Here is a 26609-nt window from a genome sequence, read left to right as displayed (position 1 = left end):
GGGACGTTTGCTGTGTGGCGGGACATCTTTGGTTATCACAGTCGGGGAAAGGGGCTCCTGGCATCTAGAGGGCAGAGGCCGGGGCGCTGATCAACATCCTACAAGGCACAGGGCAGCCCCACAACAAAGAATTACCAGGCCAAAGGGCAGTGGGGCTGCGGTTGAGTAAGCCTGGCCTGGAGAACCGTTCAGTTCATAGCCGAGAAGTCACTAAACAACCTTTACTGAAGTTTCCACGATTGGTAGTGAGGTGTGTAGCCCATCTTCAGCAAAGATGCCAGGGAAGCAAGTGACTTCCCCTGGAGAGGCATTTGACACTAAACCATATTTCAAAACCATCACTGTGACAAGGCCTCACATTTTCTCATTTACTCTACAGGTGCAAAGCCCCACAGGCCACCAATATCAAAAAAAAGCCACTGGAAAACAGGACCCACAAGCAATGCATAGTTTAGCCTGGCCCCTTGGAGCACTTCTCTGTTACTAAAGACGGGACAAAGGGGGCCAGTGATACCCAAGTGCTAAAAGCCCTTTGAAGCTTACAGCTCATAAAAACTTCCTTAGGGCAGAGCACTGCCCTGAGAACGCATGACAAGTAGGATCACATTTAATCCTCATAATACCCGAGGAGGCAATCTTACTGCCGTCCTCATTGCACAGGCGATAAAACTGAGGCAGAGAGGATAAGTGATTTGCCCAAGGTTTCAAGGCTGGTAAGTGGTGAAGGGAGCCCATGCTCAAAATTTCAACTCCAGCTTCCTTGTGAGAAGTTTCACAGTGTGTCCCTAGAACTAAAATTAAAATTCTGCTAACTTTTATTCCCGGTTCCTAGGAGATAAGTTCTAAATCCTTGGAAGTTCAAGAATGATAGGAGTGTTCTGACTATGGTGATGGTTATGGCTCTGTTTAGACCAACCGTGGGTCAGGGGGTTGGGGTTTTGAGCCACATGAGGTCAGCCTGATCTCCTGACCTCCGGGGAGCAAACAGGAATCAAATACTGCGTTCAATCTCATGCCCAATGGATCAGTCAACCATGCCGATATAATGAACCCCAATAAAAACTGGTCACTGAGGCTCCGTGGGGCACCCTGGATGATGAACACACTGATGTGCTGGGAGGGCGGCATGCCTGAATTCCACAAGCATTTCACAGGGAGCGGGCATGGAAGCTCTCCTCGCAGGCTCCAGCTTAAGGGTCTCTTCATTTGGCTTATCCTGATTTGTACCCTTTCAAATAAAACTGTACTTGTAAGTATAGTGCTTTCCTGAGTTCTGAGTCATTCTAGTGAATTGAACCTGAGGGCATCACGGGAACACCTAAGTTTGTAGCCAGTTCGTCAGAAGAGCCTGGGAACTCCTGAAGTATGGTTGGCCTCTGCAGTGGGCAGTCTTGTTGGGGACCGTGCCCTTAACCTGCGGTATCTGTGCTAACCGGGGGCCGGTGTCAGAAGTGAGTTGTACTGCAGGATGCCAGCTGGTGTTAGAATAGGCATCATTCGCTTCCTTTATGCTCGCTTATGAACTGGCCTGGCACCTCAATTTGCCAGATGTTCGACAAGAATTTAGGGACTGATTTAGTCTCTATTGAATGAATAATGTTATCCAGAAACAAAAAGGTCAAATGCTCCGTTTTAGGTATTACAGTGTAGCCAGTTAAAATGCATAGAGGAGAAACATGCTGCTGTTCTATTTCCCTTCTGATCAAGCCTCTCTGTGTCTCAGGTCTATTGTTGGAGAAATGGGAATAATAATAGTACTGACCTCATGAAGTTACTGTCAAAATTAGTTTATATATATACGTATATATGCACACATACATATATGTATGTATTTATATAATGTGCTTAGAATAGTACTTGACCCATGGAAAGTACTATTTGCATATTTGCTTTATTAATACAAAACCACAAAAAGCAGAGGTGATGCAAGTTACCGCAGAAAATAGCTCTAGGATCCGTCATACGATTAGATCGTTTGTAATGTTTCCCAAAGTGGGGTTTGGGAACCAGTGGTGTATATGACTTTGTTTAGGTGGCATAAAAACATTTTTATTGCTTTCATTTTAATATTTATATAATGACTTTTTAATATAGAGAGAGCTATTGCATTGATTCACGTTTCACAAATGTTATTAATAGTATATTTCGATACTGAGTTTAAAGATGAATATTAAGCAAACAATAGCACTGGTGGAATGCAGTATGGGAAAGCCTGCGAATTCCTGGTCTTTGAGGCTAAGAGGCAGGGCTAGCTCTCAAATACCATCTTTTCTGCAAATAAGAGTGTTTCCTGTTTACAATTGTGTCATCTCTTCCCACTGTCAGCACTAGTTAAAGAGATATGGCAATGGCCTCTGGCAGGTGGTCATACTCTGACACCCAGGCTGGACCAAGACCTGACTACTGTCACAGCTCCAAGTTCACAGCACCAAGAATCTGATGGTTAGGAGGATCTCTTGAGAGACTCCTGCGCATGGAGAGATGGACTCTGAAACAGTTCTAAGCCCAGTTCAAGACCTGATCCTTTCTTTATTGTCTTGTGGTTTCCTTCTCTTCTTCGCCTGGTGTCCATAGACTATCCCACACCTTCCCCTCCTTCCTTGGGACTTTCTACAATGATCGCATCTTAGAACCAGCAGGATATCACTCGGTTCAAAGCCTTCTTACAAATGAAGGAAGCAAAACCTAAAGAGCTCCATCTTTTTCCATCCATGTGCCCCTACCCCCACCCCAATCCCTGGGAACAACCTTCCTATATGGCCCCAGGGTCCACAGTTAAAGCTCTAACATGTGTCACCAACCACGATAACGGTGGTGTCCACTTCCAAGTGCAGAGGGTTGGCCAGTCGTGCTAGGCCCTCTGCATACTGGCACTAGTTCTTTAATCCTCACAACAAACCCCAGAGGTGGGCGATAGCTTAAAGGAGACATTCAGAGACGGTAAGAAACATGACCCAGGTCATGACAGAGCAATAGGAAGTGAGCTGGGAACCTCGCTCCAGTTCAACCAACTCCAAAGCTCATGCTCCCCCCCAGCAAAGCAACTCCTAGGCTGTCAGCCACAGGGTGAAATGGAGGTACCGGAGGGGGGCTTTAACCACTGGCAAGGGTGGCGTGAGTACAGGGGATGAGTGTCCCCGCGCTAGGGGCCTGGTGTGGAAATAAGCGCCTCTCTCCATCTCCTTCCAGCTTCCCACCTTCCCACCAGTCAGCCTGTGCAAAATCCCACCACCCTGTCCTTGCTCTCAAGTATTCTTCTCCGGAAGATTAACAGGACGCCAAAGCTCCCCATTGCTCTGCTAGCATCAATTGCAAGAAAAACATTTAGAATATTGATTAAGTGTTTCATGCTAGAAGATTTAAATTTACCTCCTGTATTTCCAGGATTAGCTGACACATGGGGTCAGCCTGCTGGCACAAATGATTTACAAAACACCCATTGGCAGCTTTCCTTTTTAAACTCAACACTTAAAATTTTCACTTGGTCACAGCCAGTGGAGTCCTGGGTATTCAGCAGGTTTGGATAATCACCTTCTTGCCACATTGAGACTTGTGGGGTTTGGCCCTGGGAAGAGCTTCAAAATCATTTCCAGTCTGGTCTGGCCCTATCCAGTACAGATGGACTCCGTTTAGGTCTGAAGAGGTACCGGGGCAGTGAGGGGGTAACACATACTGTTCCTCCAGGATGGAAGGTCTTGTTTCAGAGAGAGATTTTTGCAGTATTCTAATATCCAGTGTTCTAATTCAATATTCAAATATTCTTCACATGTAGGAGTTAAACAGGTTATAAGCAGGTGTTAAGGAGGCAAAGTGCATCTGCCCCCTGCCCCTACTACCAATCTGTAAACGTTGTGCTGCAACATACAAGTGCCCAGTGCATTTCTATAGCTTCAGACTGTACTTGGCCAAGAGAGGGGTTGTACTGAGGCTTTCCTGGGAGGCCAGGGAGGTACAGACCTAGACTGAAATCCACTGAATCCAGGTTCTCTGCTCCAGGAAAGATGCCCACCTCAAGGCATTTGCCCCCATGGCCCACGGACGGCCAGCCCTGTTCCTCTTAGGGCTAGCATAGTCTGACTGCCAAAGTAGGTGACATGATTGCTAAGGCGGGTAAAGGGACAGGGAGCCTTTGCATTGCTCACTTTAGCAGTAAGCATTCTTGCAAAAGCTATTCATTTGGACCCTGCTCACATCTCTTTTATGAATGAGAAAGCTGCTTTGCGAAGACCTTTTTCTATAGAACACTGCTTAAAAGTTCCATTAAGATGAGGGGAGGAGACTCGAGATCCACAATTGCTGTACCTCCATGTCTCACTCATAGATATGTTTTATTCGGTTCCCAAAAAAACTGACTTTGGATGTGGCTCGCCCTGTTCCCTGGAGCCCCGAGTAAGTGTTCACAGCTTCCTACACCCTTCTGCCTGCCCTGCTCTGAGTGTGCGCCCCCCGTCCATCAGACTTTCTCCTCTCGGTCACACGTCACGTCTCTTCCTGAGGAAAAGCACAGAGACAGTGAAAACTTCTCAGGGGTCCTCAGCCTTAGTCCCAAGGCTGTATTCCCCATGTTTCTACAACCCTATGTGACCATGGAAATCAAGGGCCTAAAGTCCACTTTAAGAGGTCTTCACTTCAAGCCACCAGAGTTTAGTGATGTATAATAATGCAAAACAGAGATTTTTCCAACACCTACACTTCCCAAATTTACTTTAAATAAGTGACAAGGACAGTCCATTTGATTTAAACATTCTGAGCTTTTCCAGCTACCAGACCACTCAAGTGCACAGAAGATGAAATAATTCGTAGGATTCTTAATGTTTCTTTGTCATGTGACCACTTTGTGCAAGTCAAAGGGATATGCCAGCAATAGCACAGCCTGCGTCATGCTCGTTGCTAATATGCCTGCCAATTAATCCTGACATGGGAGCTTGGCTGGTTACCCAAAACCTGGTATTTTATCATCTCAGGGGGTTAGCTCTTGGACTTTTCTATGACATTTTATACTAATCAACCAACTTTCCTTTTTTTAAAGCTGAGCCTTTCGTAGGAACTGCAGATGAGTCCTATATACACCACACGCAAGGCCACTCATTTTCCCCAAACAGAATTGTGTTTGGTTTGTTGATAATTACACTCTGAAGCCGATTTTTGAAAATGTTTATTCTTCCCTTCCGAGGGGAAATCTATCTCAAATGTTAAGATAGAAACCCAAGTCCCTCAGAGCTTTCTCATATTATTGTATATTTAAAAATATTACAAGAGGGTGCTTCTCGAGGGTAGTGAACTTTAGAGCTGCCAAAGATAGTTGACTTGCTCCAAATCTGTTACCAATGGATCCCAAGCTGGTTTAACTCAGTTCTATTCTGAGTAATGACACATATGGCTGGGACAAACGCCACTCTAAGATATTTCTAGGACCCCCGGCAAGTGGTAATTTATCTGAAGATAGCCAGGCAAAGGAAGGACAGATGGGAAGAATAAGTCTCCTGGGAGCCCTACGTGGAAGCAAGAGTCCTAAATCAACGCCAGGGACCACGTTCTCATAGGCTAAGTCCCCTCTCATCACTCACCCACTCACCCCCAATCCTCTGGTTTCCAGTGATTCTTTCAACCATTCTTAATATAGGTCATTCTAAAGAGATAATCGAGCTACAACAAGTTTTAGTGGCAAACTTTCAGTCTTTCCCCTGTACCCTGTCTGCTGGGATTTCAGCATGAAGCATCCCAGCCTACAAGCTTTCTGTTTTTCCCATCATTCGAAGCACCCCCTTCAGGAAGCACTGGGACATATGGGTCTCTCAAATCCAGCTTCTCCCTTCCTCTTTTACTATTATTCACCGCCCCCAGATTTACTGAGGTATAATTGACAAATAAAAATTGTATTTACTTCAGGCATACAACTTGATGTTTTGATATATGTATACATTGTGACAGGTTTACGGCAATCAAGCTAATTAACATATTCATCACCGCACATAGTTACCATTTTGGGGGGTGGGGTAAGAACAACTAAGATGTACTCTCTTGGCGAATTTCAAGTATATAATATGGTACTGCTAACTACAATCACCGTGCCCTATGTATCCAGATCTTGTTCAACTTGCATGTCTGAAAGTTTGTACCCTATAACCAACATCTCCCCATTTCCCCACCCCCAGCCCCTGGTAACCACCATTCTAGTCTCTGCTTTAAAAAGTTCAACTTTTTTAGAATCCACATATAAATAACATCACGAACCTGGAGGACATTATACAAAGTGAAATAAGCCAGACACAGAAAGACAAATACTGCATGACCTCCTTTACTATTTTTTTTTTTGGTATGCGGGCCTCTCACTGTTGTGGCCTCTCCCGTCATGGAGCACAGGCTCCGGACGCGCAGGCTCAGCGGCCCTGGCTCACGGGCCCAGCCGCTCCATGGCATGTGGGATCCTCCCGGATCAGGGCACGGACCCGTGTCCCCCGCATCGGCAGGCGGACTCTCAACCACTGCGCCACCAAGGAAGCCCTCCTTTACTATTTTTTTACTTCTTACTCTCTGCCAATTCCTAATTCAAAGAAAGAGCCCAGGTTGTCCAAGGTCATGGAACAAGGCAAAAAGTACACTGGGCTCAGAGTCGGAAATCCTAGCCCCACTACAGAATTACTGTGTGATCTCAGTTATGTTCCTAGCCTGTCCCTGCCTCATTTGCCTCATCTGTAAAAGAGAAGGATGTTTATCATACCTGACTTGTGGGCTGTTGTGAGGACTAGAGGGCACAATGCATGCGAAATGTTTTGCAAAATGAAACACACTATATACCTGTTAGTGCAACTCACACCAATGTTCCCTAGTGTAACACCCCAAGCAAGGCACAACGCCACCATCCATCTCTTGCAAAGGGCCAAATGGCCAACTGACTTGGGATTAAGCATCGCATGTGACATTCTGGAGCATTCACTCTGCCCCAGGCACTGAAACATGACCCTCATTTAATCCTCTTAATCTAGCAGCTGGGCAGTCGTAACATTTTGTAGCTGAGGAAGCAGAGGCTTGGAGAGGTCATGATGCTGGTAAGGGCAAGAGTCTGGGTCTGCACACAGGCTTGGCTGTAAAACCCAAGCCCTCACCCCCTGCCTCATGGGTGCAAAAATGGGCTCAGACAGGTAGTCGTCGCAGGAGGTAAGGTGAGGTTTTGTGGAACCCTTAAGAGCTCCCTAGAAGTAAAATGCTGTTTAGCTCCAAGATGTGTGGATTGCGTGTGTGTCATCGGGGAGAGAGGTGTGGCCGCCCCTCCTTCCTTGGTGTTCCCACGTCTCCATTTCCCCCTCTGCTGAGAAGTTAAATGGCAGCCCTGAGAGAAACATCATGCTTTAATTTTTACTTTAATTTTACTTTGCCCCTCTGTTTATGAGGCAGAGTTCCTATCACTAATACAGCAGAAGGAAAGGCTGTTTCTTGGGAAAAGAGCTCATGTCTCCCCTGACATTGCCAGGGTGACCTTGCAGTGGCACAGAGTCCCCCTGACAGGGAGGGGTGGTCGGGCAGATCTTGCTGGAGGTAAACACCATGTGGCCAAGCCAAGCACTGTACCCCGAGAAGCAGAAGCCAGGTGATTTGGTGGGGCCGGGGGAAGGGAGACGGGGAGAACACCTCCGCATGGCTGTCAGACTCCTCTCTCATGGGGGAAACTAATTTCACGGAGTTTCCAGTGATGAGTATTCTTCTGAGTTGCCATCTATTAACTTAGTCTGACCTTCCAAAAATGCTGACGAGCTGCATCTTGCCCACTATTTGTACGTTCACTGAGGACAGCATTTGTTTTGAATGCCCATCTCCATGAAGTTTCCAGAACACAAAAGGAGCTTAATAAACAGGGTGAACACTGCCTCTGCCATCATGCTCTGTGCACTTAGACACGAGCAGAGAAGAAACCGGTTTTGCTGCAGCCAAAGCTTGCCTCTTCTTGTGGTCAGGAACCACCTCTGGCCACTGTCATCACCTCATCCTAACAGGGTCCTACCCTCCTCTGGCCACCTGTCTTTACAGATGCTGGAAGCTGAGCGGACCCGACAAGAACAGAAGGCTGACCTGAGAGGAAGCAGGACGCTGAGGCCTGGCCAGAGATAAAAAAGAAACTGTGCTCCGTGGTGCTGTGTCTGCGTCTAGACCCACCTCTAACCAGCTGGGGGACTTAGTGCAAGTCACTTCCCCTCCCTGAACCGCAGGGCTGTACTGCAGGATGGGGCAGTTAGATGCCATAATATTCCCCAAGCTTCCTCCTAGTTCTGGCATTTCCTGCACAGTGCACTGGAGATGGGAAGGGCTCAGGAAACACTTTAGAAGTATGAAGAACATCTGGTTAACCTTAGCTTGTGTCTTCCCTACCCGCCTTCTCCTCAGGCTTGTGTGTGGGTGTAGATGATGGTGTGTGTTGGTAGGGACCCAGGAGGACGAAGACAGAGACTAAAGCTCAGCTGAACAGCAGGTAGGATATCTAAGAAAAAGAGGGGAGTGTTGGGGGTGAGAAGATAGCAAGCAAGTCACAAGTGGAAAAACTGCCCGAATACGTTCTAGGACACAGACTGGGTTGTGAGTCAGGAAGGTATTTGGCAGAGAAGTTTCCGGTGAGTGTTCCGGCGAGGCTGATCCTCGGCAGGGCCTGGGCTGGGGGTGGTGGGGAGATGGGAGGATGGATTCCTGTGACAAGTGTGAACACACACAGTGCCTGGCACAGGTCCCCTCTCCTGGCATGGCAGCAGGCAGAAGTCACCACGTGGTCACTGCTGCCTCTCAAATCAAGGAAGAACCGTGGAAAGAACACAAGCCTCTAGATTCCAGGGCTGGTTCTGTGACTCGCTAGCTCTGCAGGCTCAAGCCAAAGCGTCCCCTTGCTGAGCCCCACGTCCTCCAAGGCTCCAGTAACAACACAATCAAGGCATCTCTCTAGCAGCTGTCAGGAGGGTAACATCCGAAGAGGTGAAGTGTGTGAAAATACTTGCTGAGTATATGAAGATGTTCCAAAATAGCTGAATACTCATTATGATGAAAAAAATCAACAAAAAGAATCAACACTCTGCTTTGACTAAAGTTAGGAAATGACTATTTGTAAGTCATTGTGGTTCTTTCCCTTGGAGATCTGAATCAACTCCAAAGAAGTCTTTGGGCCGTTCTCACTGGACTCTATTCACACGAGGGGTTTTCAGTGCAGTGCCTCACAGCTCCTCAAACCACGAAAGGGCATCTCCTTCTGCTTCCTGAAGAATGAACCCGAGCAGGACGCTACATTTGCCTTAACACTTTGATAGTAACACTGTCTCTGGCTTATCTTTAGATAGAGTTAAATATTCCACATTCAGTCTAAATGGCAATGATGTTGACAAAGCCAAGAGCCCCCAAGACGACCCACTGAATGGGAGAAAATGTTTGCAAATGATATGACTGATAAGGGATTAATATCCAACATATATAAACAGCTCATACAACTCAACATCAAAGAAACCAACAGTCCGATTAAAAAATGGGCAGAAGAGGGAGATTGGTTCAAGATGGCAGAGTAGAAGGACATGCTCTCACTCCCTCTTGAGAGAACACCAGAATCACAACTAACTGCTGAACAATCATCGACACAAAGACACTGGAATTCACCAAAAAAGATACCCCACATCCAAAGACAAAGGAGAAGCCACAATGAGATGGTAGGAGGGGTGCAATCACAATAAAATCAAATCCCATAACTGCTGGGTGGGTGACTCACAAACTGGAGAACAATTATACCACAGAAGTCCACCCACTGGAGTGAATGTTCTGAGCCCCACGTCAGGCTTCCCAATCTGGGGGTCCAGCAACAGGAGGAGGAATTCCTAGAGAATCAGACTTTGAAGGCTAGTGGGCTTTCATTGCAGGACTTTGACAGGACTGGGGGAAACAGAGACTCCACTCTTGGAGTACACACACAAAGTAGTGTGCGCATCAGGACCCAGGGGAAGGAGCAGTGACCCCATAGGAGACTGAACCTACCAAAGCCCCAGCCCTCGTCAATGGCAGAGTCAGTTCCAGAGCCCATCCTTCTCTCCACTCTAGAGAATATCACGGTCTCCATCTCTCATGGTTAAAATGCACTTTTGAGACTCAAACCTGAGCAGCAGTCTATCATTCTCCCTCCATCTCTAAATGCATTTCAGAAAATGCATCTGTGTTGCCCTCAGAAGTAAAGCACCGACAGGGAGTTCAAGCCCCTGCTCTTACCTGTAAATTTGCACAAGGTGGTAAAACATGAGTGGGGATTTCATTCTCAGAGCCTGCTGGCCCCAGGGGCTTGTTCTTGACCCGGAAGGCTGTGGTGGTGGTGGCAGTGGTGGTCTGAACTGGGAGGGCTGGCTGCCACACGGTCACATCTGAGCCATTGCCAAAGGCTTGAATTGCATTTTCTGCAGTAAAACAGGAGGAAATCCAATTTTAAAATCAAGCAGCAAATGTAACAGACAGTCTACATGAAGGCAGAGAGGCACACTAGAAATTCTGATGAGAGCACTGGACTTCTGTGAACCAACCCCATCTATCCATCCACCCTCCACACGCTGAAAGCCAGCCGTGGGTCAGGTGCTCAAAAATTCATTCATTCATTAAACCCTGAGCTGGACACTTAGCTATGCTCTAAGTGCAACAAATATGTATTGTGTCCCTATTCACGTATCGGGTGTGGAGCAAGATCCTTGCCCTGAAACACCCATCAGTCGAGCCTTTTGAAAGCCAGGCTCAGACCTGTTATTTGGGATCACAGTCACTGTTCCATCTTCCAAGAAAATGCTTGTGTCAAAATTCTATACTAAAAGCAAACTATTTAGTGTTTTTGTTTGTTTTTTGTATTTTCTTTTTAAAATTTAATTTATTCTTTTATACAGCAGGCTCTTATTATTCATCCATTTTATACACATCAGTGTATACATGTCACTCCCAATCTCCCAATTCATCAAACCACCACCCCCACCCCCGCCGCTTTCACCCCCTGGCGTCCATACGTTTTTTCTCTACTTCTGTGTCTCAATTTCTGCTCTGCAAACCGGTTCATCTGTACCATTTTTCTAGGTTCTACATATATGTGTTAATATACGATATTTGTTTTTCTCTTTCTGACTTACTTCACTCTATATGACAGTCTCTAGATCCACCCACGTCTCAACAAATGACCCCATTTCGTTCCTTTTTATGGATGAGTAATATTCCCTTGTATATATGTGCCACATCTTCTTTATCCATTCGTCTGTCGATGGGCATTAGGTTGCTTCCATGTCCTGGCTATTGTAAATAGCGCTGCAATGAACATTGGGCTGCATGTGTCTTTTTGAATTATGGTTTTCTCTGGGTATATGCCCAGTAGTGGGATTGCTGGGTCATATGGTAGTTCTATTTTTAGTTTTTTAAGGAACCTCCATACTGTTCTCCATCGTTGCTGTAACAATTTACATTCCCACCAACAGTGCAAGAGGGTTCCCTTTTCTCCACACCCTCTCCAGCATTTGTTTGTAGATTTTCTGATGATACCCATTCTAACTTGTGTGAGGTGATACCTCATTGTAGTTTTGATTTGCATTTCTCTAACAATTAGTGATGTTGAGCATCTTTTCATTTGCCTGTTGGTCATCTGTATGTCTTCTTTGGAGAAATGTCTATTTAGGACTTCTACCCATTTTTGGATTCGGTTGTTTGTTTTTTTAATATTGAGCTACATGAGCTGTTTATATATTTTGGAGACTAATCCTTTGTCCGTTGATTCCTTTGCAAATATTTTCTCCCATTCTGAGGGTTTTCCTTTCGTGTTGTTTATGTTTTCCTTTGCTGTGCAAAAGCTTTTAAGTTTCATTAGGTTCCATTTGTTTATTTTTGTTTTTATTTCCATTACTCTAGGAGGTGGGTCAAAAAAGATCTTGCTGTGATTTATGACAAAGAGTGTTCTTCCTATGTTTTCCTCTAAGAGTTTTATAGTGCCCGGTCTTACATTTAGGTCTCTAATCCATTTTGAGTTTATTTTTGTATATGGTGCTGGGGAGTGTTCTAATTTCATTCTTTTACATGTAGCTGTCCAGTTTTCCCAGCACCACTTATTGAAGAGACTGTCTTTTCTCCACTGTATATCCTTGCCTCCTTTGTCATACATTAGTTGACCATAGGTGCGTGGGTATATCTCTGGGCTTTGTATCCTGCTCTATTGAACTATATTTCTGTTTTTGTGCCAGTATCATATTGCCTTGATTACTGTAGCTTTGTAGTATAGTCTGAAGTCAGGGAGTCTGATTCCTCCACCTCCGTTTTTTCCCTCAAAACTGCTTTGGCTATTCGGGGTCTTTTTTGTCTCCATACAAATTTTAAGATTTTTTGTTCTAGTTCTGTAAAAAATGCCATTGGTAATTTGATAGGGATTGCATTGAATCTGTAGATTGCTTTGGGTAGTATAGTCATTTTCACAATATTAATTCTTCCAATCCAAGAACATAGTATATCCCTCCATCTGTTGGTATCATCTTTAATTTCTTTCATCAGTGTCTTATAGTTTTCTGCATACAGGTCTTTTATCTCCCTAGGTAGGTTTATTCCTAGGTATTTTATTCTTTTTGTTGCAATGGTAAATGGGAGTGTTTCCTTAATTTCTCTTTCAGATTTTTCATCATTAGTGTATAGGAATGCAAGAGATTTCTGTGCATTAATTTTGTATCCTGCAACTTCACCAAATTCTTTGATTAGCTCTAGTAGTTTTCTGGTGGCATCTTTAGGATTCTCTACGTATAGTATCATGTCATCTGGAAGCAGTGACAGTTTTACTTCTTCTTTTCCTATCTGGATTCCTTTTATTTCTTTTTCTTCTCTGATTGCCGTGGCTAGGACTTCCAAAACTATGTTGAATAATAGTGGTGAAAGTGAACATCCTTGTCTTGTTCCTGATCTTCGAGGAAATGCTTTCAGTTTTTCACCATTGAGAATGATGTTTGCTGTGAGTTTGTCATATATGGCCTTTATTATGTTGAGGTAGCTTCCCTCTATGCCCACTTTCTGGAGACTTTTTATCATAAATGGGTGTTGAATTTTGTCAAAAGCTTTTTCTGCATCTTTTGAGATAATCATATGGCTTTTCTCCTTCAGTTTATTAATATGTTGTATCACATTGATTGATTTGCATATATTGAAGCATCCTTGCATTCCTGGAATAAACCCCACTTGATCATGGTGTATAATCCTTTTAATGTGCTGTTAGATTCTGTTTACTAGTATTTTGTTGAGGATTTTTGCATCTATGTTCATCAGTGATATTGGCCTGTAGTTTTCTTTGTGACATCCTTGTCTGCTTTTGGTATCAAGGTGATGGTGGCCTCGTAGAATGAGTTTGGGAGTGTTCCTCCCTCTGCTATATTTTGGAAGAGTTTGAGAAGGATAGGTGTTAGCTTTTCTCTAAATATTTGATAGAATTCGCCTGTGAAGTCAGCTGGTCCTGGACTTTTGTTTGTTGGAAACTTTTAAATCACAGTTTCAATTTCATTACTTGTGATTGGTCTGTTCATATTTTCTATTTCTTCCTGGTTCAGTCTTGGAAGTTTATACCTTTCTAAGAATTTGTCCATTTCTTCCAGGTTGTCCATTTTATTGGCATAGAGTTGCTTCTGCGGTGTCTGTTGTAACTTCTCCTTTTTCATTTCTAATTGTATTGATTTGAGTCCTCTTCCTCTTTTTCTTGATGAGTTTGGCTAATGGTTTATCACTTTTGTTTATCTTCTCAAAGAAACAGCTTTTAGTTTTATTGATCTTTGCTATTGTTTTCTTTGTTTCTATTTCATTTATTTCTGCTCTGATCTTGATGATTTCTTTCCTTCTGCTAACTTTGGGTTTTGTTTATTCATCTTTCTCTAGTTCCTTTAGGTGTAACATTAGATTTTTTATTTGAGATTTTTCTTGTTTCTTGAAGTAGGCTTGAATAGCTATAAGCTTCCCTCTTTGAACTGATTTTGCTGCATCCCATAGGTTTTGGATCATCGTGTTTTCATTATCATTTGTCTCTAGGTATTTTTTGATTTCCTCTTTGATTTCTTCAGTGATCTCTTGGTTATTTAGTAACGTATTGTTTAGCCTCCATGTGTTTGTGTTTTTTACATTTTTTTCCCCAGTAATTGATTTCTAATCTCATAGCATTGTGGTCAGAAAGGTGCTTGATATGATTTCAATTTTCTTAAATTTACCGAGGCTTGATTTGTGACCCAAGATGTGATCTATCCTGGAGAATGTGCTGTGCGCACTGGAGAAGAAAGTATAATCTGTTGTTTCTGGATGGAGTCTCCTATAAATATCAATTAAATCTATCTGGTCTATTGTGTTATTTAAAGCTTGTGTTTCCTTATTTATTTTCATCTTGGATGATCTGTCCATTGGTGTAAGTGAGGTATTAAAGTCCCCCACTATTATTGTGCTACTGTCGATTTCCTCTTTTAGAGCTGTTAGCAGTTGCCTTATGTATTGAGGTGCTCCTATGTTGGGTGCATATATATTTATAATTGTTATATCTTCTTCTTGGATTGATCCCTTGATCATTACGCAGTGTCCTTCCTTGTCCCTTGTAACACTCTTTATTTTAAAGTCTATTTTATCTGATATGAGTATTGCTATTCCAGGTTTCTTTTGATTTCCATTTGCATGGAATATCTTTTTCCATTCCCTCACTTTCAGTCTGTATGTGTCCCTAGGTCTGAAGTGGGTCTCTTGTAGACAGCATATATGTGGGTCTTGTTTTTGTATCCATTCAGCAAGCCTGTGTCTTGTGGTTGCGGCATTTAATCCATTCACGGTTACGGTAATTATCGATATGTACGTTCCTATTACCATTTTCTTAATTGTTTTGGGTTTGTTTTTGAAGGTCCTTTTCTTCTCTTGTGTTTCCCACTTAGAGAAGTTCCTTTAGCATTTGTTGTAGAGCTGGTTTGGTGGTGCTGAATTCTCTTAGGTTTTGCTTGTCTGTAAAGCTTTTGATTTCTCCATCAAATCTGAGTGATATCCTTGCTGGGTAATTTGGTTGTAGGTTCTTCCCTTTCATCGCTTTAAGTATATCATGCCACTCCCTTCTGGCTTGCAGAGTTTCTACTGAGAAATCAGCCGTTAGCCTTATGGGAGTTCCCTTGTATGTTATTTGTCGTTTTTCCCTTGCTGCTTTCAATAATTTTTCTTTGTCTTTAATTTTTGCCAATTTGATTACTATGTGTCTTGGCGTGTTTCTTCTTGGGTTTATCCTGTATGGGACTCTCTGTGCTTCCTGGACTTGGGTGGCTATTTCCTTTTCCATGTTAGGGAAGTTTTTGACTATAATATCTTCAAATATTTTCTTGGGTCCTTTCTCTCTCTCTTCTCCTACTGGGACCCCTATAACGCGAATGTTGTTGCGTTTAAGATTGTCCCAGAGGTCTCTTAGGCTGTCTTCATTTCTTTTCATTCTTTTTTCTTTATTCTGTTTGGTGGCAGTGAATTCCACCATTCTGTCTTCCAGGTCACTTATCCGTTCTTCTTCCTCAGTTATTCTGCTATTGATTCCTTCTAGTGTATTTTTCATTTCAGTTATTATATTGCTCATCTCTGTTTGTTCTTTAATTCTTCTAGATCTTTGTTAAACATTTCTTGCATCTTCTCGATCTTTGCTTCCATTTTTTTTCGCGAGGTTCTGGGTCATCTTCAATATCATTGTTCTGAAATCTCTTTCTGGAAGATTGCCTATCTCCACTTCATTTAGTTGTTTTTCTGGGGTTTTATCTTGTTCCTTCATGTGGTACATAGCCCTCTGCCTTTTCATCTCGTCTATCTTTCTGTGAATGTGGTTTTTGTTCCACAGGCTGCAGGACTGTAGTTCTTCTTGCTTCTGCTTTTTGCTCTCTGGTGTATGAGGCTATCTAAGAGGCTTGTGGAAGTTTCCTGATGGGAGGGACTGGTGGTGGGTAGAGCTGACTGTTGCTCTGGTGGGCAGAGCTCAGTAAAACTTTAATCCACTTGTCTACTGATGGGTGGGGCTGGGTTCCCTCCCTGTTGGTTGTTTGGCCTGAGGCGACCCAACACTGGAGCCTACCCAGGCTCTTTGGTGGGGCTAATGGTGGACTCCGGGAGGGCTCACGTGAAGAAGTACTTCCCAGAACTTTTGCTGCCAGTGTCCTTGTCCTCATGGTGAGGCACAGCCACCCCCCCACCTCTGCAGGAGACCCTCCAACACTAGCAGGTAGGTCTGCTTCAGTCTCCTATGGGATCACTGTTCCTTCCCCTGGGTCCCAATGCACACACTACTTTGTGTGTGCCCTCCAAGAGTGGAGTCTCTGTTTCCCCCAGTCCTGTGAAAGTTCTGCAATCAAAGCCCACTAGCCTTCAAAGTCTGATTCTCTAGGAATTCCTCGTCCCGTTTCCAGACCCCCAGGTTGGGAAGCCTGACGTGGGGTTGAGAACCTTCACTCCAGTGGGTGGACTTCTGTGGTATAAGTGTTCTCCAGTTTGTGAGTCACCCACCCAGCAGTTATGGGATTTGATTTTATTGTGATTGCACCCCTCCTACCGTCTCATTGTGGCTTCTCCTTTGTCTTTGGATGTGGGGTATCTTTTTTGGTGAATTCCAGTGTCTTCGTGACGATGATTGTTCAGCAGTTAGTTGTGATTCCGGTGTTCTCGAAAGAGGAAGTCTATTTAGTGTTTTTTTTAAGTACCACATCCCTAATTATGATACTGGGGTAACTCAGTGGCATTCATAGAAATTTGGCAGCCAGTAAAATCAAACAGCAAAAGAGTGTGATTCGCTACCACAGAGCACCTACTATGAGCCCAGCATTGCTCAAGGTACAAAGGCAACCAGTTTCTTTAAAAGAAAAATCTATCCCAAACCTCATCAATAATATATAGTGAAAATTTAAGTAAGATTATTTTTTCCCTTTTTGCTCCCAGTTGTCCAAACAAAATCTGCATAATTAGGAAGGAGCAGCCCTGTTAAATGAAAAGTTTAAAATGTAAAACTTTAAAATCCTATTACAATTTCATGGGATTAGATTGTTTTTATGTCACAAGTAAATTGGATGTGTGTTGTTCTCCTCCCTAAGATGAATAAAAAACAGTTTTTAATCAGGTCCTTGGGGATTTGGCGTGGATTTAGGAATTTTTTATTTCATATTCATTGTATAAGATATCAAACTCTTCCATTTGAGACCTGAATGTGTAAATTTTTAATATATGACTCTTAGCTGGCATTTTTCGATATACAAGACAGAATAATTTAAGCCTAGTCTTCCTCTTAGAAGGGACATTTTGTTCTAAAATTGTTGTCCTTTAAGTTCAGCAAATTGGAAGCTTGTTTTCTAAAACGACATTTTTTAGGCTGTAAGAAACCGCTTCAAATTAATATCAATGCTTCTAATGCTCCCATCCATGTGACATGGCTTAACGGGTGGGAGGAAGATAAAGAAAGAGGTACTTGGGGGACCAGTTTCCTTAAATGACCCAGGATAACAACAAGAAAACAGCAAAACCTTCCTTTTTCTTGTTAAGGCATGTAGATTCAGGAAACCCATGTCACTTGTTGAAACTGTCTGTGATTTCTAGCGTGTTTGCCTTGCCATTTGGGAAGACTGTTTGTCCACTTGCTCATTCATTCATTCAAGTGTCAATGGAACATCTATTGAGTGCCAGTCACCGCTCTGTGCTGGGTATCGGCAGGGGACAACAATGACAGCAACAAGAGACAAAAGTCCCTGTCCTCGTGGAGGTCACATTCTGGTTGGGGAGGCAAATAAGTAAAGTATATAATACATTAGGTGGTGAGAAATGCTTGGAGGAAGATGACACAGAGGTGGGGTTCAGGGAGCACCAGGATGGGAACGGGGAACTGGAGTTTCGATGGCGTGGCCCAGGAAGGCAAAGGTGGCACCTGAAAAAGGACTTGAGTGACAGTAACTGATGTCTCATCTCTGCCCCCAGACCATTCCGCTCTCTTCCCTTCACCTCGGCCATGTACTTTGGCTTGAAAATAACTGTCTCCTCCCCAATTACCAGAAGTACACAACAGGCTGGAATCATGCTCACGACAGGGGAATTGGAGGGTTTTGGTTAATTTGCAGGGAGCAGGATTGGGTTATTGCGTTTGGGTTGGAATCTACATATTCCAATTCCTTCTACTCTAGGGCCTGTTGCAAGAGACTGAATTTACAGCCCTGTGTCTTTGATAGGCTGTGCTCCATCTAATCAAAGTATAAATGGAATGACTATGAAAAATTCTGGCTGGCTTTGGTCACCAGTGAAGACCAAACGCATTTATTTTTATTGAAAAGTCATTAACAATAAGATACCATTATCCCCTTCACCAAAATATTATTAAGCAGGGACAACTTTAATTTCTCTATGAGGCAGTGGTTTTCCAGCCCAAGTGAGTATAATCTTTTTTCTCACACTGACCTCTGTTGTCATTGCTTTATCTTCAATAAAACTTGGATTCTGCCAGAACAGTGTGCAGGATGTGAAAAAGAGGATGTGTGTGTGTGTGTGTGTGTGTGTGTGTGTGTGTGTGTGTGCACGCGCTTATATATATTTCTTTTTTTTTTAGTCAAGACCAAATAAAAGGCTTAAGGTGTAGTTCCACGGTGTGCCCAATGTCTTGGCAAATGTCTCCATACTTTCGACTAGTTTTATGGGTTTTAATTTCACTTTAGTGTCCAAAAGCTTGTTGTAGTTTTAAGATGATCAAAGCATTGGGTTATAGCCAAGCACCTACTGAGCAAATCACTAAGATTTGTCTTTTCAACAGAAGAAACAATTGAGGTGGTTTTAGAAGTAACACTTAAAAGCTTTCCCACGCGTACAGTAAATAGTTTGCTAATTCTTTAGAAATCACTCAGGGCACCATGGAGAAATTGTCACCTGAGGGCACAGTGCTCAGAGGGGTAGGTGAACCTTGGTCCGCACTTCCCACTGGGAAGTCATACCTGGTCCCTGACGTGCAGGCACGAGTTCTTGTCCATCAGGCCCTTCAGTATCAGGCCTGACACAGAAGCCCTCAGGTCACAGTGGGCTGCAGAGGAAGGAACTCGGGCTTTGGATCCTATCTCTGGCATGGCTGGTTTAGGTGAATACCAGCCATTTATTGAACTGTGAAATGGAGGTAACACCGCATCTCCTAGGTGCAGGTTACAGTCAGTGCGACAATGTATACGGTACAATTCTCACAGACTGAATTTGCACACAGAGCAGGCACCCGATAAATTAATGGTGGCTGCCACTGCAAAATGCGAATAAGGCATTCAAGCATCTCAGCTGGATCATCGCCTAGAGCGTGCACATCTCGGTGGACAGAAGGGAGACCTGGCACAGTGCTCACACAGTTCATCTGATGAGGTCCATCGCTCACACCCGTACATTTCTCTCTATCCCTCTCCCTTTGGGAAACATGTTTCCAAGTTGCCTAAAGGACCCTGCAATAATAACCGGTACTGTTCCCAAGCAGAGCCCACCGCCCGCCCCCCATCCCCGGCTCAGCTCATCTCCAGAGATAACCGACCTCCTGAAGCTGCTGGCTGCATCACCAGCCGATCTCACTCAAGAACCGTTGCTTCTCCTCGGAGCCAGCCCTGAACATCCAGGGGGCTATTGATGTTAACATTCTAATTTTTCTCAGAGAGCCCTTGGAAGCCTACCCCCATCTAACTTGTCTGAGCGTCTCACATTGTATATTCTGACCAGGTTTTAAGAACTGCTGGAACTGACTTGGGGTTGGTTGCCAAGATCAAAATCTCAACTGTGGGTAGAAATGTTCTTTCCCACACAATGTACCCTTGGTTATTTGCATCTCTCACTCTCCTGGGCCTCTGGACTCGCCGTCTTAGCAGCACCTAGTTCATCACTTGCTCCGGCCCCGCTGCATTACGTAGTGAGGCCAAAAGGAGCTGAATTCACTGGCAGCGATCAGGAAAAAAAGGGACACAGAGACAGAGAGAGAGAGAGAGAGAGAGAGAAGGCAGACACAAGAAACACAAAGGGCCAGCTTGAACTTAGAGGGGAAAACACGTTTGTGTGTTTGTTGCCTGTTGTTTTTGCAACTCACTAAGACATGTGTTGTCCTTGAAGAAATTCAGAAATTTCAAGCACTCCTCCAGGTCGTTTCCACTGTTGTTGCAGTCACACCAGGGGGCCACGCTGAGGCTACTGGAGTCTATGTAGTTGGGGGTCATGACTGTACCTAGAAGAGTAAAAAACAAGGCGTTTTATTCTTGTGTGATGGTATAAACGTTCCTAGAGCCTAAAAAGAAACAAATGTTTCTCTGACAGTGGATGCACCCGTGGAGAATTACAAACGTTGTGTTTGCTGAGTGGAAAATTAGGTTAAACAGTGCATTTTCTTGGCAATTTATCTTGAGCACATAAAATAATTTACACATTTACTTAAAAAATTCTAACGGAACTCCTTGAGCTGCGCTTAGGGTGTTCTTCGCCGCACAAATGGTACAGATGCCATGGAGTAGCGGAGAAGTAACTTAGAACGCGTGAGCTGCCAAGTCCCTTGCATTTTCTTGAAAATGTCATTAATCTTCATAAATAGATAGAGCTGGTCTGACACATCTTAAAAAACCCTTTCAGGACTTTGCCTCTACCTCCCTCGGAAGCAATAGGTTCCTTCAGAGTAACCCAGAGAAGCTTAGAAGCTACCCTTATGGGTTACCCCACATTCTGGATGTATACAAGGCGGCCTCTGCTCACTAGACTCTCAACTGATTCCGTGTTCCACGTTGTGATGGAATTGGAAATAAACAAAGGAAATTCTCTAAGCCAGCGGCTCCTAGAGTATTGTGTTAGGAGTCCTCAAAAGTCCTCAAAGAAATGCTGGGTGGTCACTCTTGCCTGCCTCTTCCTGTGTATTCATTGTTCTTCTGATGAGTTCTGTACTGGTACAAATAAACAATGTGTGTATACTTAGCACGACCCAAGTGTCTTCTCCTGGGTGGCTCACACCAGGCAAGGCCTACTCATGCCAAGAAGCCTTCTGTTTTTATACAGTTTGTGGAATTAAGAAGTAATAGGCAGTCCAGCGAGCCACAGGATATATTTGGTTCAGAAACAGAAAAAAAATTCTTTTTAAGCTCTTCTGGGTCAAGGGCATATCTTCTTTGCCCTACATTCCTTACTGACTTGAACTAAATAATGTCCCATTATACCTTGGGATGAAAACGTCAACCCACAGCAGAGAGAAGCTTCTAACTTTGGGTGAGAAAGGAACGGGCACCCCAAACGCTGAGTGAAGAGGCTAGAGTATGTCTGCTAAGCATCTGCTGTATGCCTGGCACCAGAATGGATCCCTGCCATTTGGAAGAAGTAGGAACAAGCTTTGTCCTGAGAGAAGTTAGAACCCAATGACCAGAGTGGAGGGAAAGAGTTGGACCCAAGAGAGAAATAAATTTTGGTGCACAGAATGCATTGTCTCAACCGGTTATTCCCTTAAATAATGAGGATTTCATCATCCTCAGGCCAGAAACACCTGGCAGCTCTGAGGCTTGGCGCCGTATGGAGTATTTCATGAGCATGTGCACCTAGAAGGTACGGACTGAGGTGTAAATAGTGATTATATCCTGGAGTGGGGCTGTACGTCTTTAACATTGTCTCCTTTGCGTTCTCTGTATTTAAAAAAAAAAAAACTCTTTACAATGAGCACTCCTTACTTAATTCAGTTATTTCTTAAACCTGTAATTCCATAGTTGATAAATAATCCTACTAGGGACTACTTTATTTAAGAAAAGGGGAGAGTGGATGCGAATTTGGAGAGCTGACTTAAGGGAGATAAGCTCATGGGACCTATCCATGAGAATGGTCAAGAGCTGGTGAATGGTATTACCCAAGAGAGCACAGGTATCCTTGCAAAAAAAAAGTTGGGATGAGTGTGCAGGCACCTGCAATATCCCTGCATTAAGTACAGTCAGTGATTTTCCCAGTGGCTCTTGCTGAAGACACTCTGGTGACAAAGAATTTGGTCTGTGCTGTCACTCTTGGTGGGACTTTCTTTCTGCCTGGTGACATGTGTGATCCTGGCAGGCGCTCGCACCCTGGCTGAGCCATCAGGCTCTGACAACCGTGATTTCCCTCATCCTTCCCCAGCCTTCATTACCTGTTGCTTCTCAAACGACAATCGTGAGCGAGCCCTGCCACCAAGGCTTCTGCAGCCCCGGCACCCGGAGCCCTTCCTTTCCTCCTGCTGCCCCTGTTTATCCTTGGGTACAGATCTGCCTCTTTCTGTCCCTCTTCCGACTTGCACTGGTGCCTCATTTATTTGCACTGTTCCCCTGAATGCCAAGAACCTGGTTCCTCTAACGCCTTAGGTCTTGAAGGACAGAAAACACTATTTATGCTATGTCTGTTCTCAGGGGAAAAAATTAGGCAAAACACCCCCTACCCACCAGGAGCTGAATTACCCAGAATATTAATGGCGAGCAGGACCCCCAGTATTCAGAGATTTTCTTTCCAAAGGGCCATTTCTGGAAAACAGCCTTTCTGACTTCCCCAGACTGAATGACTTCCAAGTTCCCTCTCTCCAAAGTTCCCCAATTCAATTAACTTGGTTTGACTTGCTCTCCTCTTCCATAACCACGCTTTCCCCCCTACTTTTTTTTTTTTTTTTTTTTTTTGCAGTACGCGGGCCTGTCACTGTTGTGGCCTCTCCCGTTGTGGAGCACAAGCTCTGGACGTGCAGGCCCAGTGGCCAGGGCTCACGGGCCCAGCCGCTCCGCGACATGTGGGATCTTCCCGGACCAGGGCACGAACCCGTGTCCCCTGCATCGGCAGGCGGACTCTCAACCACTGCGCCACCAGGGAAGCCCTCCCCCCTACTTTTGTTCTGTGCGGTCAGTTCTCCAACTGAGACGCTTCCCAGGTCTTCACACTGGCTGCCTTCCAGTTCTTTAATAATCCCTGCTTCCTGCCTTTGCGCATCCATTGCGTCCATTTTCCTCTTTTTTCTTCCCCCCTTCTTCAGAGGCAAGTCCTGAAGGACCCAACATCAAAACACCAGCACAGAGCATTCCTAGGAGATTTTTACATCCACGGGGAGCGGCAGGCTACAATGGAAGGAGTCTGAGTATTTGTAAACCGGCATTTTCTCCCATCCCATGTCTCCCCAGTCTTACCAATAAGCCCCGAGTAGGCGAGGAGGCAGTCAGCGTAGTTCTCCTTTAGGCAGCTGCTGACAGACCTCGACTCTGGCTGGCAGTTGGTAAAAAAATCCGCCAGGCGAGATCTGCAACAGGAAGAAAGCAGGGGGTGGGGAATAGGCTTTAAAATAGCCTAAGCTTCTGGACAGGCATAACTTTTCTTTACTCCTTCCTTGATAGGCCTTTTTCCACACCAAAAAATACAGAGAACGTGAACTCTTACAATATAAGCATCCTCTCTTATGCGCGCCCCTAACCGTCCCCTCACCCTCCTGTGTGGGCGCCTTGCAGAGAAGACTTCAGGGCCTATAACTGGAGAAATCTAGACGCTTTGAAGTTTCCATTCAATATTTATTTCTGACTAGACTTATTTGCATCTTTAGGAAATGTGCTTCTCCACACACTCACCGGAGGTCCACACTGGGAAAATATTTACTTTATACAGAAACATGTCCCTGGCATCAAAACAGGATCCTATAGCCCAACTGCTCCTGTAATTACTAGTGGCTTTAAAAATATGTGTATCTGTCATCTAAGTCATCTCTCAGCCACCACCCCAGGGAGGGGGCAGTGGTTTATTCCAGCCAAGTGATACTGAGGAAGAGCTCGCCTTTCCAGAACTGAAGAGAAAGGCAAAAGGGACAGGGTGATGCTGGCTCAGGGTGCAATTTCACTGTCTGACTGGGAGTAGGGGGTCCACTGATCAAAGCGAAGCATCTGTCTGCAGTTTGCTAAGCCTCCAGGGGCCAGCGCAGTCCACCCAGAAGACCTGGGTGGTGGTGAAGGTGCAGAAGTGAAGATAGGGCTGTAGACAACACCCGTCTGGGGAGGAAAAGGGCTCTTTGTGGCCAACTGGCTCTTTTTCAGTCTAAAGGGGATATTGTTGCAGAAATCCTGAATGAAAGCTGGGGCACCTCTGAGGTCATCCGAGCAGACCACAGCTCTGTTTCTATGTGAATAACACAATGGACTTCAAGAGAATTTAAATTATCTGATAATTATGGGACACAATGGACGTTTGTCTTAGCTTTCTTCCCTTCAGCTCACCCGAGTTGCCAGCCAACATGCCCAGAGCTGTTTTTACTTCTATCCACCCAAGAAACTGTATTTACTTAGCATCCTTAATGATATAAGCAAGCTTGCCTGGGTGGAGCTGAACAAGGGAGGATGTCTGGAGAACACAGAGGTTTGTAAAAGGCCCGTAGGATGCACATTCCGTGTCCCTTTCCTACAACTTTAACTGGAAGGGGATTAAAAGGCCTGATGAAATTATCTAAGTTCACAGCACATTGAAAAGGATGGTTCGTATGGGATTGGTCTCTCCTTGAACCCTTGTAAACAAGGCGTGTCTGAGCTTCCCTACCTGTGCCAATCTGTACATCCCGTATGTCGTGTGCCTGGTTCCATCACGGTGACTCCCCGGGGCAGGTGTGGAAGCTCTGCTTTACTTTCTTTGCACAGCACCTGACACTCCTCAGACAGCCCCTTTAGAACGCTTCCCAAGCAGGGCCATGTGCTGAAGCTAAGTGGCTTGGCAAACTCCTCCAGATGAGGCTCGTGCGTATGCCTGTGTACGCGCCTGGATCTCTCCCACGGTCTAAGCCTAGTTGGTGTTTTCTGACTCGAACTGAACACACTGAAAGGCATAAAACCTGTCCATTTTCTGTAGCCTGGTTAAAGGATTTATCTTTCAGAGGAAATCCCTAAAGGTGACTCAGGCTTACTCAACCGGCACCAATGGCATCCAGCTTGGATCGAGTGTTAATTTCAGAAGAGTTTCCCTGGTCGTGAAAGTTAATGATCTCATGGCATTGGGCTACTAACTTTGCAAAGGCCAACTGTGGTTCAGGCAGCTGCGACTCCAGTTCTGCACACAACCTGATCAGCTCTCTGACCTGGCAGCCCCGCGCTCCCAGCTGCCCCGCAGAGACGGTCGAAAGGTCTCACTCTCTCCGAGTCTCCTGTTTCTCGTAGCCTCTTGAGCAGACTATTAACTGAACAGCACCGTGATGCGGAATACTATCCTCCAGCGCAAGGCTAATGCCACCAGATTCATTTTACTTAACAACCTCAGAACGGACTCACAATTGGACTCTGGAATGAAAGGCTAATTGAGTCAGTCTGCTGCAGAGAACATAACCCTGATTGGGAGGATAAAACTAGATATACTGCTCTGAGCATCACCCCAGACAGGTTGGTTTTAGAGAGAAGATCATCAGCACAGATCCCGGTCCTAAGACAAAACCAAGCCAGTGGACAGCAAGAGTTTCAAAATAATCGTGAGCACATGCAGCACAGCTAAAGCGCTAACATTTCCCTGTTTCCTTCACCTTTGACCCACCTCCCCCTGCCATTTATACGTGGAGACAGGATGGCCACTTTCTGTGATTCACATTTTACAGATAGAAAAACTGACGTCAGAAGAAGTTTATACAGTGGTTCCTGGAGTCAGCTCATTACGGGCAGACTGGTACCTTTTCACGAATTTTGCGAGTTGGTTAACATCACAGTGGTAGCTTGAAAGTGGCCTTGGTGGGAATATTTACACAATGGTAATCAGCAAGTGCTACAAGTCAGGGTCTTGTGCTGTTCTTGGAGAACCAGTTGCTACATATTTACTGGCACGGTGCTCTTTAAAAGCCAGCATGATGTAGTCAATCGCAGAGATGAAGGATGTGTCGGGTCTTGGGAGTTGAGTCCCAGCTCTTCCAGGACAGGCTTCCTCTCCCTTTGTGTCAAATGGCATGTGAAATGGTGTCGTAAATTAACCTCCAGTCTCCAGTATTTTCCAAAGAGAGAAAACAGTCCTCCCCAAAGATCCTCACATCCCAGCAGCACAGTCCTCTGAAATCTCTCAAAGCAACGTGTGCAAATGATTACATGTATTGACAAAGGCTCTGACTTCCTGCCCGTTCCATTCACTGAATGATGGGTCAAGTGCTTGTGATAATAACGATGAATAAGTTCCCTGTCCCTGAACTCAAATAACCTGCCATCTAGAAGCTAAGAGAAACAAGTAAAAAGATTATAATACTACAGTGGCTAGCTCTTGATAAAAGGTAAGAAAAGCTGCTAATAAAAATAACACAACGTGAATGAAGTATTTAGTATATATTAGGTATGCCTTCATACACTTTGTATTTTTCCCTGACAACTCTAATAAGGTAAGGGCTATTAATTCGTTTTCCTAATTTTACAGAGGGGGAAACCACAGCCTGAGAGGCTGTAATATTGAGACTGAGACTTGGAGGATAGCTAGGATCCTTCAGGAAAAGGTGGAAGAGGGTACTCGGGGCAGAAGGAAGCAGTATGTGATAAAGTAACCATATTCTTAACAATTACGGAGTGTTTCTACCTGCCAGGCACTGATCTAAGTGTCTGGCATGTATTCACATATTTAATTTTCACAACAACCTTAGTAGGTGATACTATCAGCCCCATTTAACAGATGGA

At 44.5% G+C, this 26609-nt stretch overlaps 1 protein-coding gene across 4 annotated transcripts in view; it reads right to left on the bottom strand.

Annotated features, from left to right (window-relative positions):
- The window catches only part of GFRA1 (GDNF family receptor alpha 1), a 205739-nt gene that overhangs the window by 20066 nt on the left and 159064 nt on the right, over nt 1–26609 (bottom strand). For all 4 annotated transcript variants that reach the window (XM_067709299.1, XM_067709298.1, XM_067709297.1 and 1 more), the window contains 3 exons: nt 23133–23242; nt 20066–20200; nt 10225–10406 (listed from right to left, as the gene is read on the bottom strand). In XM_067709299.1, the coding sequence (XP_067565400.1) occupies nt 10225–10406; nt 20066–20200; nt 23133–23242 (427 nt within the window). The remainder of the gene's footprint in view (nt 1–10224; nt 10407–20065; nt 20201–23132; nt 23243–26609) is intronic.

This window comes from Pseudorca crassidens, chromosome 16, assembly GCF_039906515.1.
Source record: "Pseudorca crassidens isolate mPseCra1 chromosome 16, mPseCra1.hap1, whole genome shotgun sequence".
NCBI classification, from domain to species: Eukaryota; Metazoa; Chordata; class Mammalia; order Artiodactyla; family Delphinidae; genus Pseudorca; species Pseudorca crassidens.
Note: the sequence above shows the minus strand (reverse complement) of the source record. Positions and strands in the feature narration are given on the sequence as shown.